This window comes from Jaculus jaculus, chromosome X (genome assembly GCF_020740685.1).
Source record: "Jaculus jaculus isolate mJacJac1 chromosome X, mJacJac1.mat.Y.cur, whole genome shotgun sequence".
Taxonomy (NCBI): Eukaryota; Metazoa; Chordata; class Mammalia; order Rodentia; family Dipodidae; genus Jaculus; species Jaculus jaculus.
In genome coordinates this window covers 100,479,165-100,495,258 of record NC_059125.1, presented here as the reverse complement: position 1 = coordinate 100,495,258, position 16,094 = coordinate 100,479,165, and the positions used below count along the sequence as shown (strand labels likewise).

At 39.0% G+C, this 16,094-nt stretch overlaps 1 protein-coding gene across 2 annotated transcripts in view; it reads right to left on the bottom strand.

Moving 5' to 3' along the window:
- The window catches only part of Tbc1d8b (TBC1 domain family member 8B), an 84,809-nt gene that overhangs the window by 9,417 nt on the left and 59,298 nt on the right, over positions 1-16,094 (bottom strand). For both annotated transcript variants that reach the window (XM_004659159.3, XM_045140526.1), the window contains exons 15-18: positions 13,529-13,597; positions 13,144-13,384; positions 12,355-12,420; positions 7,801-7,884 (exon numbers count right to left, since the gene is read on the bottom strand). In XM_004659159.3, coding sequence (XP_004659216.2) covers positions 7,801-7,884; positions 12,355-12,420; positions 13,144-13,384; positions 13,529-13,597 — 460 coding nt within the window. The remainder of the gene's footprint in view (positions 1-7,800; positions 7,885-12,354; positions 12,421-13,143; positions 13,385-13,528; positions 13,598-16,094) is intronic.

Genomic DNA, 16,094 nt, shown 5'->3' with positions numbered 1-16,094 from the left:
GGCCTCTGCTACTAAGTATTTTCATTCTCACACAGAAGCCCAATCATCTGTAGCTAGGATCCACATATGAGAGAGAACATGTGGTGCTTGGCTTTCTGGGCCTGGGTTACCTCACTTAGTATAATCCTTTCCAGATCCATTCATTTTTCTGCAAATTTCGTAACTTCATTTTTCTTTACCGCTGAGTAGAACTCCATTGTATAAGTGTGTCACATCTTCATTATCCATTCAACAGTTGAGGGACATCCAGGCTGGTTCCATTTCCCAGCTATTATAAATTGAGCAGCAAAAAACATGGTTGAGCACGTACTTCTAAGGAAATGAGATGAGTCCTTTGGATATATGCCTAGGAGTGCTATAGCTGGGTCATATGGTAGATCAATCTTTAGCTGTTTTAGGAACCTCCACACTGTTTTCCACAATGGCTGGACCAGATTGCATTCCCACCGGCAGTGCAGAAGGGTTCCTTTTTTTCCACATCCCCGCCAACATTTATGATCATTTGTTTTCATGATGGTGGCCAATCTGACAGGAGTGAGATGGAATCTCAATGTAGTTTTAATCTGCATTTCCCTGATGACTAGTGACGTAGAACATTTTTTTAGATGCTTATATGCCATTCGTATTTCTTCCTTTGAGAACTCTCTATTTAGCTCCATAGCCCATTTTTTGATTGGCTTGTTTGATTCCTTATTATTTAACTTTTTGAGTACTTTGTATATCCTAGATATTAATCCTCTATCAGATATATAGCTGGCGAAGATTTTTTCCCATTCTGGAGGTTGCCTCTTTGCTTTTTTCACTGTGTCCTTTGCACTGCAAAATATTTGTAATTTCATTAGGTCCCAGTGGTTAATCTGTGATTTTATTGCCTGAGCAATTGGGGTTGTATTCAGAAAGTCCTTGCCAAGACCAATATGTTGAAGGGTTTCCCCTACTTTTTCCTCTAGCAGTTTCAAAGTTTCCGGTCTGATGTTAAGGTCTTTAATCCATTTGGACTTAATTCTTATGCATGGCGAGAGAGAAGAATCTATTTTCATCCTTCTGCAGATATATATCCAGTTTTCAAAACACCATTTGCTGAAGAGGCTGTCTTCTCCAATGAGTATTTTTGGCATTTTTATCGAATATCAGGTGGCTATAGCTACTTGGGCTTACATCTGGGTCCTCTATTCTGTTCCACTGATCTACATGTCTGTTTTTGTGCCAGTACCATGCTGTTTTTGTTACTATGGCTCTATAGTATAGGTTAAAATCAGGTATGGTGATACCACCAGCCTCTTTTTTGTTGCTCAGTATTATTTTAGATAATCGAGGTTTTTTGTGATTCCAAATGAATTTTTGGATTGTTTTTTCTATTTCCATGAACAAAGCCTTTGGAATTTTGATAGGGATTGCATTAAATGTGCAGATTGCTTTAGGTAAGATTGCCATTTTCACAATATTGATTCTTCCAATCCAGGAACAAGGGATGTTTCTCCACTTTCTAGTGTCTTCTGCAATTTCTCGCTTGAGTGTTTTAAGGTTCTCATTGTATAGATTCTTTACTTCCTTGGTTAGGTTTATTCCAAGGTACTTTATTTTTTTTTTTTTTTGATGCAATTGTGAACAGGAGTGATTCTCTGATTTCATCCTCTGTGTGTTTGTTGTTAGCATATATGAAGGCTACTGATTTCTGTGTATTTATTTTGTATCCTGCTACATTGCTGTAGGTTTTCATCAGCTCTAACAGCTTGCTAGTAGAGTCTTTAGGGTCCTTTATGTATAGAATCATGTCATCTGCAAATAACGATAACTTGATTTCTTCCTTTCCAATTTGTATCCCTTTTATGTGTGTCTCTTGCCTTATTGCTATGGCTAAGACTTCCAAAACTATGTTAATTAAAAGTGGGGACAGTGGACACCCTTGTCTTGTTCCTGATTTTAGTGGAAAAGCTTCTAGTTTTTCCCCATTTAGTAATATGTTGGCTGTAGGCTTGTTATAAATAGCCTTTATTATATTGAGATATGTTCCTTCTATTCCCAGTCTCTGTAGGACTTTTATCATGAAGTCATGTTGGATTTTGTCAAATGCTTTCTCTGCGTCTAATGAGATGATCATGTGATTTTTGTCCTTCAACCCGTTTATGTAGTGTATTACATTTATAGATTTGCATATGTTGGACCATCCCTGCATCTCTGGGATACTTGGTCAGGGTGAATGATCTTTTTGATATACTCTTTTTTTTTTTTTTTTTTTTAAATTATGGCAAATGTGTTGCTTTTAATAGTACTTTCTCAGAGTAACAGAGATAATTCATATACCCAGGTAAAGATTTTTTTTTTTTTTAATTTTTATTAACATTTTCCATGATTATAAAATATATCCCATGGTAATTCCCTCCTTGATATACTCTTGTATTCTGTTTGCCAATATTTTGTTGAGAATTTTTGCATCTATGTTCATGAGGGCGATTGGTCTGTAATTTTCTTTTTTTGTTCTATCTTTCCCTGGTTTTGGTATCAGGGTGATGCTGGCCTCATAGAAGGAGTTTGGTAGAATTGCTTCTTTTTCTATTTCCTGGAAAAGCTTAAGAAGCAATGGTGTTAGCTCTTCCTTAAAAGTCTGGTAAAATTCAGCAGTGAATCCATCTGGGCCTGGGCTTTTTTTAGTTGGGAGATTATTGATAACTGTTTGGATCTCCATGTTTGTTATAGGTCTATTTAAGTGATTACTCTCATTTTGATTTAATTTAGGTAGGTCATATAGATCAAGGAAAATCATCCATTTCTTTAACATTTTCATACTTTTTGGAGTATATGCTTTTATAGTATGTCCCTGATTTTTTGAATTTCTCTGGAATCTGTTGTGATGTTACCTTGTTCATCCCTGATTTTATTAATTTGTGTCTCTTCTCTCTTTCTTTTGGTCAGATTTGCTAAGGGTTTATCAATCTTGTTTATCCTTTCAAAGAACCAACTCTTTGTTTCATTAATTTTCTGGATTGTTCTTTTTGTTTCTATTTCATTAATTTCTGCCCTAATCTTTATTATTTATTCCCGTCTACTGATTTTTGGTTTGCCTTGTTCTTCTTTTTCCAAGGCTTTAAGGCGAAGCATTAGGTCGTTTACTTGCGACCTTTCTAATTTCTTAATATAGGCACTTAAGGCTATAAATTTACCTCTTAGAACTGCCTTCATTGTGTCCCAGAGATTTTGGTATGTTGTGTTCTCATTATCATTTGACTCTATAAAGTTTTTGACTTCCTTTTTGATTTCTTCATTGACCCATTCATCATTTAGTAGTGTATTGTTTAGTTTCCATGATTTTGTGTATGCTCTATAGCCTTTCTTGCTACTGATTTATAGTTTAATTCCATTGTGGTCAGATAGAATGCAAGGAATTATTTCAATTTTCCTGAATTTGTTAAGATTTGCTTTGTGTCCTAATATATGGTCCATTTTAGAGAATGTTCCATGTGCTGCTGAAAAGAATGTATATTCTGCAGCCTTTGGATGAAATGTCCTGTATATATCAGTGAGGTCCATTCCTTCTATGACCTCATTTAGTCCAGATGCCTCTCTATTTAGTTTTTCCTGGGATGAACTGTCAATTGATGAGAGTGGGGTGTTGATGTCACCCACCACCACTGTGTTTGGTGTTATCTGTGAACTCAGTTCTAATAGTGTTTGTTTGACGAATTTGGGAGCCCCCATGTTAGGTGCATATATGTTTAGGATTGTAATGTCCTCCTGTTGGAGTGTGCCCTTAATCAATATCAAGTGACCGTCCTTATCTTTCTTGACTAACGTCGGACTAAAGTCTACCCTGTCTGATATTAGGATAGCAACCCCTGCTTGTTTTCTAGGCCTATTTGCTTGAAACACCGTCTTCCAACCTTTCACCCTAAGATAATGTCTATCCTTTGTAGAAAGGTGAGTTTCTTGGAAACAACAAATTGTAGGATCCTGCTTTTTAACCCAGTCTGCAAATCTATGTCTTTTCGTTGGGGCATTGAGGCTGTTGATATTATGAGATATTATTGAAAGGTGTGTATTATGTTTGCCATTTTTTTGTGTGTGTGTTTCTGGTTCTACCTGTACTCTCTTCTGTTAACTAGTATTTGAGTATTGCTTGTTTTTTCTAGGTTCCTTATATGTGTGCTTTTCCTTTTCTTCAGCATGGAGAATTCTATCAAGTATTTTCTGTAGAGGTGGTTTTGTCTTCAAATACTCCTTTAACCTGCTTTTGTCATGGAATGTCTTTATTTCTCCATCTATTTGAATGGATAACTTTGCAGGATAAAGTAACCTTGGTTGACAGTTGTTATCTTTCCAAACTTGGAATATATCACTCCAAGCCCTTCTGGCTTTAAAAGTTTGTGTTGAATAATCTGCTGTAATCCTGATGGGCTTGCTTTTGTAGGTAACTTGATTTTTCTCTCTAACTGCTTTCAATATTTTTTCTTTGGTGTGTGTGGTTGGAAGTTTGATTATAATATGGCGAGGAGAGGTTCTTTCTGGGTGTTGTCTGGCTGGGGTTCTAAAGGCTTCCTGTATCTGCATTGGCACCTCTTTCCCAATTTGGGGGAAATTTTCCTCTATGATTTTGTTGAAGACGCCTACTATGCCTTTGGATTGGAGTTCTTCTCCTTCTACTATGCCCTGAATTCTTATATTGGATCTTTTCATAGTGTCCCGAATATCTTGAAATTCCCACTCATACTTTTCTATAAGTTTGACTTTCTCTTTGTTGGACTGTATTAGGTCTGCCACCTGGTCTTCTAGCTTAGATATTCTGTCCTCTGCCTCATCCATCCTACTGGTGAGATTTTCTACAGAGTTTTTTATTTCATTAACTGTGTTCTTCATTGCTAGTAATTCTGACTGGTTTTTCTTTATTATTTCTATTTCCTTATTTATGTCTTGTATTGCCTTCTTTATTTCATTAAATTGGTGTCCTGCATCTTCTTTGATTCCTTTGATCTCCTCTTTGATTTCTTCTTTGATTGTTTTCATATGTTCTTTGACCTCTTTGAACATATTTATAATCATTCTTTTGAACTCTTTCTCAGGCATTTCCTCTAACTCTTTCTTACTGGAGGACATTTCTGATGCATTAATACTTTTAGGTGGGTTTATATCGTCTTGCTTTTTAGTGTTTCTTGTGTTATAATGTATATATTTTTGCATCTTGGATTAAGTTAATGCTTGGATTTTCTAGCTAGCTGTGTATTCTTAGCTGTATCAATTGATTTGATGTAATATATTTTCAGGGTAGGACCTTAAGGTGTAAGGTGTGGCTCTTACGACTCTCAGAGTATCTACAAAGATGTTCTTAGGGGTTGAGTTTCCCTGCTATAGGAGTATTCAAGCAGGCTAAGTGGAATAAAATACAGGTAGATTCTAAAATTTAACTAAACACTGTACACATTCAATGAAAAACAGCCCCGAGTATGTATGCAAGAGTAGTTATTATAACGACCAGATCCTCTATCAACAAAAAGGTTAAGATTTCTGGTCTGTTGAGGGATCCAAGTCAGCTTGCGACCAAGAGAGACCCTTCCCTGGTGCAATCCCAGTTACCTTGGATGATTTTGGTCTCAGTCAAGTTGCTGCCTGGGTCGTCAGGCTGCTGTTCTGATTTCTGGAGCTGGGCACTTGCTTTTCCTGTGGGGCCAACCGAACCTGGCAAGTGTGGCCCTGCAGATCAGCTTCCCTGCTGCTGGAACTGCTGCTGCTCAAGCTGCCCCTGCTGGGCTGTAGCCACTGCTGCTGAAGGTGTTGCTGCTGGACCCACCGCTGCTGCTGCCTCTGCTGCTGCTGTAGCTGCCACTGCTGGAGCCTCCACTGCTGATGAAGCTGCTGCTGCTGCTGTGTCCACTGCTGCTGCTCCCCCTGAAGCTGCTGCTGCCGAGTCTGCTGCTGCTGCCACTCCTAGGTCTGCTGCTGCTGGGGTCGCTGTTACCAGTGCTGGAGCCGCTGATGTTGCTGCTGAACTCTGCTCCTGCTTGGGTCCCGCTGTCAGCCCAAGTTGGCGTGGCCGGTCCCGGGCCGCTGCTCTGTTCACTGGAGCTGGGCTCAGGCGGTGGGTGAGGGGAGGGAGCCGCAGCTGCTCTGGTTCTCTCGCTGCTCCAAGCGTTCTTCTATCTCGTGGTCTGCTTCTCCGCTGCTCGCTGCCGCTCTCCCCTCACATTTCCCAAGTTGCGGAGAGCGCGGTGTGAGGGAAAGCTCCGGCACCTGGCTTTTTCCGCAGCTGGAGCCGAGCCTGGCGGCTTCTGGTGCACTGCGGCCGCGGCGGTTGGCTGAGCTGCCGGAGCCGCTTTCTCCGCCTATGGATGCTCTATAACTCTTCTACTTCTCCACTGTCGCTTCAATTTTGTATACATCTCACTTTTTAGTAAAAGTGTGTATTTTGCTGAGTTTTTTTTGGTCTTTTTTGCCCCATAGGCTGCTTTGGCGTGGTACCTACGCCGCCATCTTAACTGGAAGTCCCAGCTCACATTTTTTAAATTTAATGTTACTTTATATATAGTAACCACAAACACACTAGTCTGTCCCTCTGTAAGAGAAGATATATACATACATACATACACACATATATGAATGTATGAAAATGAAGCAAATACCACACACAACACACAATAAGCACATTCACTTCCAAGGTTTGTCTGGTGACAGACTCAACCTTGTACCCTATACCTTCAAAGATTCATAGTAAGTATTCACTGTTTGAATAAGAGCTGTGACTTTTTAATCACCAAAGTGTCCATTACCTTCATTGTACTTTACTAAGGCATGAAATGGTCTGATACATCTTAGAAATATTTTAACATAATTAAAAACAGAATACAACTTTTAATTCCCTACTAAGAAATTTCACAAATCAAAACTGCTAAATTCATTTTGGTTAATTAGCCAAATATTTACAGGCTATGCTAAGTGCTACATTAGTACAAAAGACAAAAGGTCCAATGACCTCAAGGGTTCCTAGTGATTGCTGGGTAAAGAATGTCTAAATTAGGAAGATCTCCATATGTAAAAATCATTGTTAAAATAGTTCAGCTAGGGCTGGAGAGATGGCTTAGTGGTTAAGGCACTTGCCTAAGGACCCATGTTCGACTTTCCAGATCCCACATTAGCCAGATGCACAAAGGCGAGGCAAACACAAGGTCACACATGTCCACTAGGTGGCACAAGCTTCTGGAGTTTGATTGCAGTGGCTGAGGCCTTGGCACGCCAATTCTCTATCTCCTCTCTCTCTCTAGCTGGGAATGATAGCACATTTTACCATTATTCCTCTGACTTCCAATGCATGTGTGATTTTCTTCCTGTTATAAAAGTAATACAATCTGGGGGTGGAGAGATGGCTCAGTGGTTACGGCAGTTGCCTGCAAAGATTATGACCTGGGTTCAATTTACCAGTACCCACATAAAGACAGATGCATAGTGTTGCATGCATTTGTAGTACATTTGCAGTGGTTAGAGGCCCTTGCACACCCATTTTCTTTCTCTCTCTCTGCTTGCAAACAAATGAAAATTAAAAAAAAAGTAATATGATTTAATTTAAAAGTCACAAAGAAGAAAATATCACCCAGAAATTCTTAAATTTGATATACTGCCTTCCAGAAGTTTTTAACATAGTAGTTCCTAAGTGTTCTTCTTCTTCTTTTTAAATGGTAGTCCCAGCTATTTGGGAGACTAGAGCAGGAGGACTGATACAGCCTGGAAGTTGAGACCAGTGTAGGAAACACAGCAAGACCCAATTTCAAAACATTAACAACAACAAAAAGCCAGTTAAATGTTTAAACAAATATTTACCATGGAGTTGACTGAAATAAAGCAATTCTTCGGTAGAAAGTTCATCTCCTTTCAATGAATCCTTACACATCACATCAGTATAAGCTGAAAACATATAACCCAAATCACATTTACTAACAATGAAGAACATAGATGGGATTGGTGATGATCAGGTAAGTTTGAGAGCAGGAATTTACAGTGTTGTCTAAGAAACATACCCACAAAGAAATGTGGAAACGACATTGCTCTTTTGTACACCAAATAAATATGTGATCACTTTGAGCTCTATTATTTCTCCTACTTGTTTTTTTAATTTTTTTTTTAAATTTATTTATTTATTTGAGAGCGACAGACACAGAGAGAAAGAGAAAGACAGATAGAGGGAGAGAGAGAGAATGGGCACGCCAGGGCTTCCAGCCTCTGCAAACAAACTCCAGACACGTGCGCCCCCTTGTGCATCTGGCTAACGTGGGACCTGGGGAACCGAGCCTCGAACCGGGGTCCTTAGGCTTCACAGGCAAGCGCTTAACCGCTAAGCCATCTCTCCAGCTCATAATTTTTTGTTTTTTTCTATAGCTGTGGTGGTTTGATTCAGATGCCCCCTTAAACTTAGGTGTTCTGAATGCTAGGTTCCCAGCTGATGGAGATTTGGGAATTAAAGCCTCCTGGAGGCAGTGTATTGTTGGGGGCTGGCTTATGGGTGTTATAGCCAGTTTCCCCTTGACAGTGTTTAGATAGAACACTCTCCTGCTCCTGTTGTCCACCTGATGTTGGCCAGGAGATGATGTCCACCCTCTGTTCACGCCTTCATTTTCCCCTACCATTATGGAGCTTCCCCTTGAGTCTGTAAGCCAAACTAAACCTTTTTTATTTCTTCCCTACAAGCTGCTCTTGGTCAGGTGATTTCTGCCACCAATGTGAACCTAACTGCAACAATAGCCCTAATTAGTTGAAACAAGAAAACCTAGCATTTGGGGGCTGAAACTGTAGCTTAGTTGGTACAGTGTTTGCCTAACATGCATAAAATACTGGGTTTCATCTCTATCACTCCATAAAGTGGTCATGGTGATGAACATCTATAATCTAAAAACTGAGGTGATAGAGGAAGGGGGATCAGAATTTCAAGTCATTCTCCACTAAATAGTGAGTTCATGGCTATCCTGGCTTACATGATATCCTGTTGAGAGAAAGAGAGAGAGAGGAGGGGGGGAGGGAGGGAGAGACAAAGAGAGAAAAAGAGAGAGAGAGAGAGAAAGGAAGAAAGAGTTTAGGGAAGGAAGGAAGAAATAGGAGGGAAGGGGAAAATGTAGCATTTGGAAATCTCTGAAAACGTGATCTCAGCTGGGCCTAGTGACACACACCTTTAATCCCAGCACTTGGGAGACAGAGGTAGGATGATCACTGCAAGTTTGAGGTCACCCTGAGACTACAAAGTGAAAATCAGATCAGCCTGGACTAGAGTGAAACCCTACCTAAAAAAAAAAAAAAAAAAAAAGCAGAAAAGTGACCTCAGTGATTTCCTTACTGGTAAGGAAAACATGAAGTTGAGTGCTGTGCTTTACTTTTTACTTGTGCTTTAATAGATAATGTTTCCCCCACTACTGGTCTTACTATTGTCATTGTATTACATGGAAATATTTATCATTCCAGGGCTGGAGAGATAGCTTAGTCGTTAAGCGCTTGCCTGTAAAACCTAAAGACCCCAGGACCCACGTTAGCCAGATGCACAAGGGGGCACATGCATCTGGAGTTCGTTTGCAGTGGCTGGAGGCCCTGGCGCGCCCATTCTTTCTCTCTCTCCCTATCTGCCTCTTTCTCTCTCTGTTGCTTTCAAATAAATAAATAAAAATGAACAAAAAAAAATTTAAAAAGAAATATTTAGCATTCTAATGGCAATCTAATTTACTAACAAAAACTTTATAATTCAATAATTATCAGGTTTATGACTTGTTTTTAATATTGAGATGGTGATTTGAGTGTCTGAAGGATTAAAGATAGTCATGGATTTTTAAAATTCTTTTTTCCATTTGTATATGTGTGCAGTGTGTAGGTACAGACAAGTATATGTGGAGGCCAGAGGCTGATATCAAGTGTCTTCTTCAATTGCTCCCCACCTTATTTTCTTTGAGACAAGATCTCTTACTGACCTAGAAATCACCAATTTGGCTAGACCAGCCAGACAGCCCCAGACATCCTCCTGTATCCAACCCTCAATGCTGGAATTACAGCTACACACCACCATGCCAGGTTTTCATGTGGATGTTGGTGAACTCAGGTCCTCATATATATGTGCTAAGCACTTTACAGACTAAACCATCCCCCCCCAACCCAAGATGGTTTTACATTTATTGGCCTGTTTGTTGGCTAGCATGAAAAGCCTTTAAAATGGATCGCAGGTATAGCTTTTGAGAATTATTGGGTGTTGTTTATTTTTGTGAATTACCCAGTCTAAACCACTTTTCAAATCTAAAGCCTAAGACAATGTTCAATGTAAGGATGTTTGCAGGAAGTCAGGCTCTTAAAGTAAGTAGGAAAAACTTGCATAAACTGAAATAGTATGGATACTTTTAGGAAGTATGGTAGAATAGAAAGATAACTGGATTTTGAAGTCAAGTAAGCCTTGTTTGAACTCCATTTGTACAATTTATCAGCTAAGTGATATTTGACCAAAATTGAATTTTTATAACCTTCAGTTTTCCTATTGCCAAAGTTGGAAGCCTAATATCATCTTTCAAAGATAGATTGAGGTTAAAATACAAGAATGCATATGTGGGGCTGGGAAGATGGCTCCATGGATAAAGTGCTTTTGCAGGCCAGCTAGCTGGCAAATGGAACAATGAACAATGAGAGGTCCTGTCTCAAATGAGGTGAAAATCAAAGAATCATATCTGAAAGTTGTACTCCGACATCCACATACATGCTGGGGCATGCATGTTATCTGTAATACCACACAAGAGCATGTGCACAGATAGACACCCCCCTCCAAAAGAATGCATAGAAGTATCCTGACTATCCTGAAAACCAGTTCTGTGGAGATGGCAACAGACATTGTGGTCACTCAAACCTCATCAAAACAGAGATCCAGAGGCTACAGAGAACTTGCCACTAAATCAGATCTCTAACTTGCCCACCAAGGCTCAGGGAACATTGTGGAAGAAGGGTCAGAAAGACTGTAAGAGCCTCAGGGTGGGTGGGATTAGCCTGAGGCACCCATCCCCCTATTACTCCCAGAGGCTGACTAAGGTCCTTAGGATATCACAATGAATACAAATAACAGCACTGAAGAGGGCCCTCAGTATAATAGGGGTAGGGAGAGGGATATGAGAGTACAACTGTTTTATAAAATAAATAAATAAATAAATAAATAAATTATCTCAACAAAGCAAAAACCTTTTTTTCCCTTCCCTTTTAAATATTGAATGTCCCTGTTACCTAGTCCCATTTTTTGAAGAATTTATACTGTTTTCAAGTTTGGCAGTCAGTCCAAAGTTAATCTCTATTCTAACGATAAAACAATACAAATTCAAAATTATGTCAATATTTCACTGGTATCTATTTATTTTAATTTCTTTAGAAAGAGCAAGAGCGAGAGAGAGAATTGGTGTGCCAGGGCTTCAGCCACTGCAATCAAACTCCAGATGCATGTGCCACCTAATGTGCATGTGTGACCTTGTACTTGCACCATCTTTGTGCATCTGGCTCATGTGGGATCTGGAGAGAGATTAAACATTGGTCCTTAGGCTTTGCAGGCAAGTGTCTTAACTGCTAAGCCATCTCTCCAGCCTTATTTTAATTTTAATTTTTTTGTGTTTGTGTCAGTACAGGTGTGTGCATGCCATGACACATGTGTGAAGGTCAGGTGACTACTTTTGGGTGTTCATCTTCACCTTACACCTTGTTTTGAGGCAGAGGGTCTCTTTCTCTCTTGTTCTTGCTTCTCCCTGCTATGCTCACCACTTCATTCTCACCAAGCTGGCTGATTGGTAAGGCTTCAGGAAATTTTTCTGTCTCCACCTCCCATTTTGCTGTTAATGTGCTGGGATTACAGAAGGCTGCCATGGCTTCTGGCATTTTATGTAGGATCTGGGGTTCTGAACTTGGGTCGCAAGCACTTTATACACTAAGCCATCTCTCCAGCTCAGCATGAAATTCTTGTACACAAACTATCACTAAAGTAAATTGGACAGCTGGGCATGGCGGTGTATGCTTATTATCCTAGTACTTGGAAGGCTGAGGTAGGAGAGTGAGTTTGAGGCAGCCTGGGCTACACAGCAAGGCCCTGCATCAAAATGCATATACAGATACATTCATATATACATAAATAATTGCCTACTCATAGGAAACTTATGGACCCATCTATTAAACAGTATTTCTTCCATAGCTTTCATTGTATCTATGTGCATTAACATAAATACTAGTAATGTGATTTGAGGACCACAATAAAACAATAAAATTATATCATGTTAAAATTATATTTTTGTTAAAATGGAATTATATCAGCAATCATTTATGTTAATAAGGAATAATTATATCTGCAATCTTTCTTTGTACCATTGAAGACTATGAAATTCTTACCTGGAGGAATATGCAGCTTAAAAAGCAGCTTTAGCTTCTCAGTAAAACTTCCATTGTACATTATATCTGTTCAATAAAGTTCAACATGAAATAATTATGTATATAAAGAGCAATAAACCAATTCTATCCACACAGATGAAAATACAGATAACAGCCAGGACTTAGGTTTTAGAAACCTTCTATTATATAAGCTAATAGTTCAACAGCCAGGTTCTGTTTCAAGCATATAACCCAAATAGTCTGTCAAGAAATGAGATGCTTTCTTAACTTAATTCCTTTCCCCCAACCTCAGATTTCTTTTTTCTTTTTGAATTAGGCTTATACCTCACTGGAGGAAACAAACTGTTTTTCACCACCCAATCTGTGAAAATACACCATTGTTGTAGGGTATGGAAAAGCAAAGGGACAAAATAAGCCCAACATATTGACAACTATAGGTGCAAAATACTTATTGGCTTTTTCTCTACCACTTAGGCTATGTGGTTGGATTTTTCTGAAGGAGAAAGCCCTTCTGTTACATCTATGCATTTGAGTGTAAAAAACTAGGACACCCTCTTCCTTCCTGGTAACCAGAAAAATATCTAACAGCTTGTCTATCTGAGAGGGTTGGGGAAATACAAGATCAACATGCTTAGGATAAGCAACAGAAGCAGAAAAATGGCCAGTGATTACTAAAGCTGAATACAGTGTAATCCTGATAATATCAGATGATTAAACAGGCAGTACTACTAAAAGTTTTTAAGGGCATATTTATGTTTTGCTTTAAAAAGTTATTGAACATCAGCCTACCAAATGCAGAGGAGAAATCTTTGAAGTTTATAAGGCAATCAGAGTTCTCATCCAACAATCGAAATGTCCACAAAGCTAGTGAATCTCTGTTTGCAGAATGAGCCCAGGGACTCAATAAGTGATATAACACTCTGAATTGTTGGCAGTCAATTTGATATTGTTCCAAATATGGAAGGCTGGGGTCATGGTGCTTCAATCCTGGACAACTCAGAGACCAATAACAAGATATAAACAGCTCTTTCTATGAAAAACAAATAAAAAGGGAAAGTCAAATCAGAAAAAAACTTTTCTTTTAAACATTTGCTTTTAAAAAGATTTAAAAAATAAGTTTTGATAAAAGTGTACTAAAGAAATTTATTTTTTTTCACCGAAAGAGTAACAGTACCTTAAAGATGACATAAAGTTCATCCAATTCATGTAAGTTCATTTTCACATCTTGTGATACGACACGCAACTTTAAAAAGATGAAAAGCAACTTAGAATTTAATTTTTAATTTTTAATAGAAAGTTTCTTTGAGGGCTAGAGAAATGGCTTAGTGGTTAAACGCTTGCTTGTGAAGCCTAAGGACCCCGGTTCGAGGCTTGATTCCCCAAGACCCAGGTAAGCCAGATGCACAAGGGGCGCATGTGTCTGGAGTTCGTTTGCAGTGGCTGGAGGCCCTGGTGCACCCATTCTCTCTCTCTCTGCCTCTTTCTATCGCTCTCAAACAAATAAATAAAAATAAACAAAAAATGAGATTTATAAAGTCTCTTTGCATTCATTTAGCAAGTACCTTCAACTGCTGATCAATCTCACCAGCCCTAGAGACTTATTTTTGTTTCTTTTGTGTGGTATTGGGGATGGAATTCACAGCCTCATGCATGCTTAGCAAGCACTCTACCACTGAGCTATATCCCCAGCCATTTAACCTAAGAAATGAATAAAACTTCTTTCTTTTTGATAAAGGATATATAATTCAAAATCAATAGCAATAAAAACATGAGAGGCACTCCTACTAAATTTAGAAATAATAGAAGCCTACTTCACACAAAAAGATGGGAGCCAGGCAAGGAGGTGCATGCTTTTAATCCCAGGCAGAGGTAGGAGGATCGCTGTGAGTTTGAGGACACCCTGAGACTCCATAGTGAATTCCAGGTCATCCTGGGCTAGAGTGAGACCCTACCTTGAAAAAACAAATAAAGAAAAAAAGCGCCTAAAGATGACATGAATCAGTGCCATAGAAACCTTCCTCTTGGTTAGCCAATAAAGTAGAGAGAGGTTGGGGAATAGTTTGGGCAGAAGCATCTTGTCTGGATGAAGTAAGCTTTAGCCTAAAACCATGGGCTTTTGCTGGTAAATCCTGGTGTCAAAACTGTGTTACTCCTACATGGAGCTGTTAGTCAGGGAAGCCCATGAGGACCTCACTCAAATGATGCAGGCCATTGACAAAGCACTTGGTTATCCACCAAATCTAAATGGTAAGACTATATTACTGAAGATACCATAGTCTGAGGTCAAAGGACATTGACACATAATGCTGGAACTGAAACAGAAATTAGCTCCCTAATGGATAGCTCTCATAGTGTTGGAAAGTGCTATGTGATCTGCTGGGGGATAATGGTCACCAACTGCATGAATAAACAGTGGAAATCAACCAGGCAAGTAAGATGTATCCAAAGGTACAACAGTGGTACACATTCTATGGAGGCAATCAACTGGTCTCTAATTAGATATGAGGACTATTCAGTGGGATGGAATGAATACCTGGTAGTAAGAACTAAGTCTATGACTTAGAAAGTCTTAAGACTCTGAAGGGAAAACTCTACTGTTCTTTGGCTAAAAGGAGAGGCTATGATTGCCAGAAGTCTTCTAAATGTTTATGCTCTTTGATCCATGCTATTCTCACTCTTAGAGAATTACTTTCTTATAGATGACACTAAATACCCAAGAGACCCTAGACCCATTAGTACAACAAGATAAGAAAGTTGAATACCTAGAATGAGATGAGTCAACAATATCACAGCTGCCAGAGGACAGGAAACATAACAGAGGAAGTGGTGGATAAAATATCAGTGTTTCTCTCACTGCTAGCCTGAGAAGCTCCTCCAGTTGGTAGACATTGAGAAGATTCAAAACTCAAGAAAGTAGAAAATCAGAGGCTGCTGAGAGCTCAACACTAAATGAGACTTATGTCATTTTCTCCAAGGCTCAGGGAACATAGTAGAAGAGGGGATGGAACTAATGTAGCCACAGTGTAGCAAGGAGTACTCTGAGGTACTCCCCCCCCATCCTGCACAAAGATGTACAGGTGCATTAGTGAATACCCCACTGAGGAGGGCTCTTAGTGAAATAGGGGCAGGGGAGAGGGAACCTAACCCCATGGGAATATAATTATTAGGCAACATGCTCATACAAGAAAGTTGTCAATTAAAAGAAAATGCTGCAATAATTCAAATAGTACTGCATAACTGCAGTAACCTAAAAATAAAGTTCAGACATACCTCCATGTATGTATGTATGCATGTATGTATGTATGTGTATATATGTGTGTATATATATATATATATATATATATATATATATATACATATATAATAAAATGACAATTTCATAAATAGTTTTAGACAAATGAGCATCTTCTTGAAAAAAGTATTATACACTATTACACTATAGCCAAAAATGAACAAATGCATCAGATCATTTTATTATCTATCTATCTATCTATCTATCTATCTATCTGTCACCTTCCTTCCTTCCTTCCTTCCTTCCTTCCTTCCTTCCTTCCTTCCTTCCTTCCTTCCTTCCTTCCTTCCTTCCTTCCTTCCTTCCTTCCTTCCTTCCTTCCTTCCCTTTCTTTTTGTGTATACGTATGTGTGTGGGAGAGGCACATACATATAGAGGCTAGAAGACAAGTTGTAGGTGTCTATGCTCCACTTTCTTTGAGACAGGGTTTCTTTCTGCTGCAAACAAA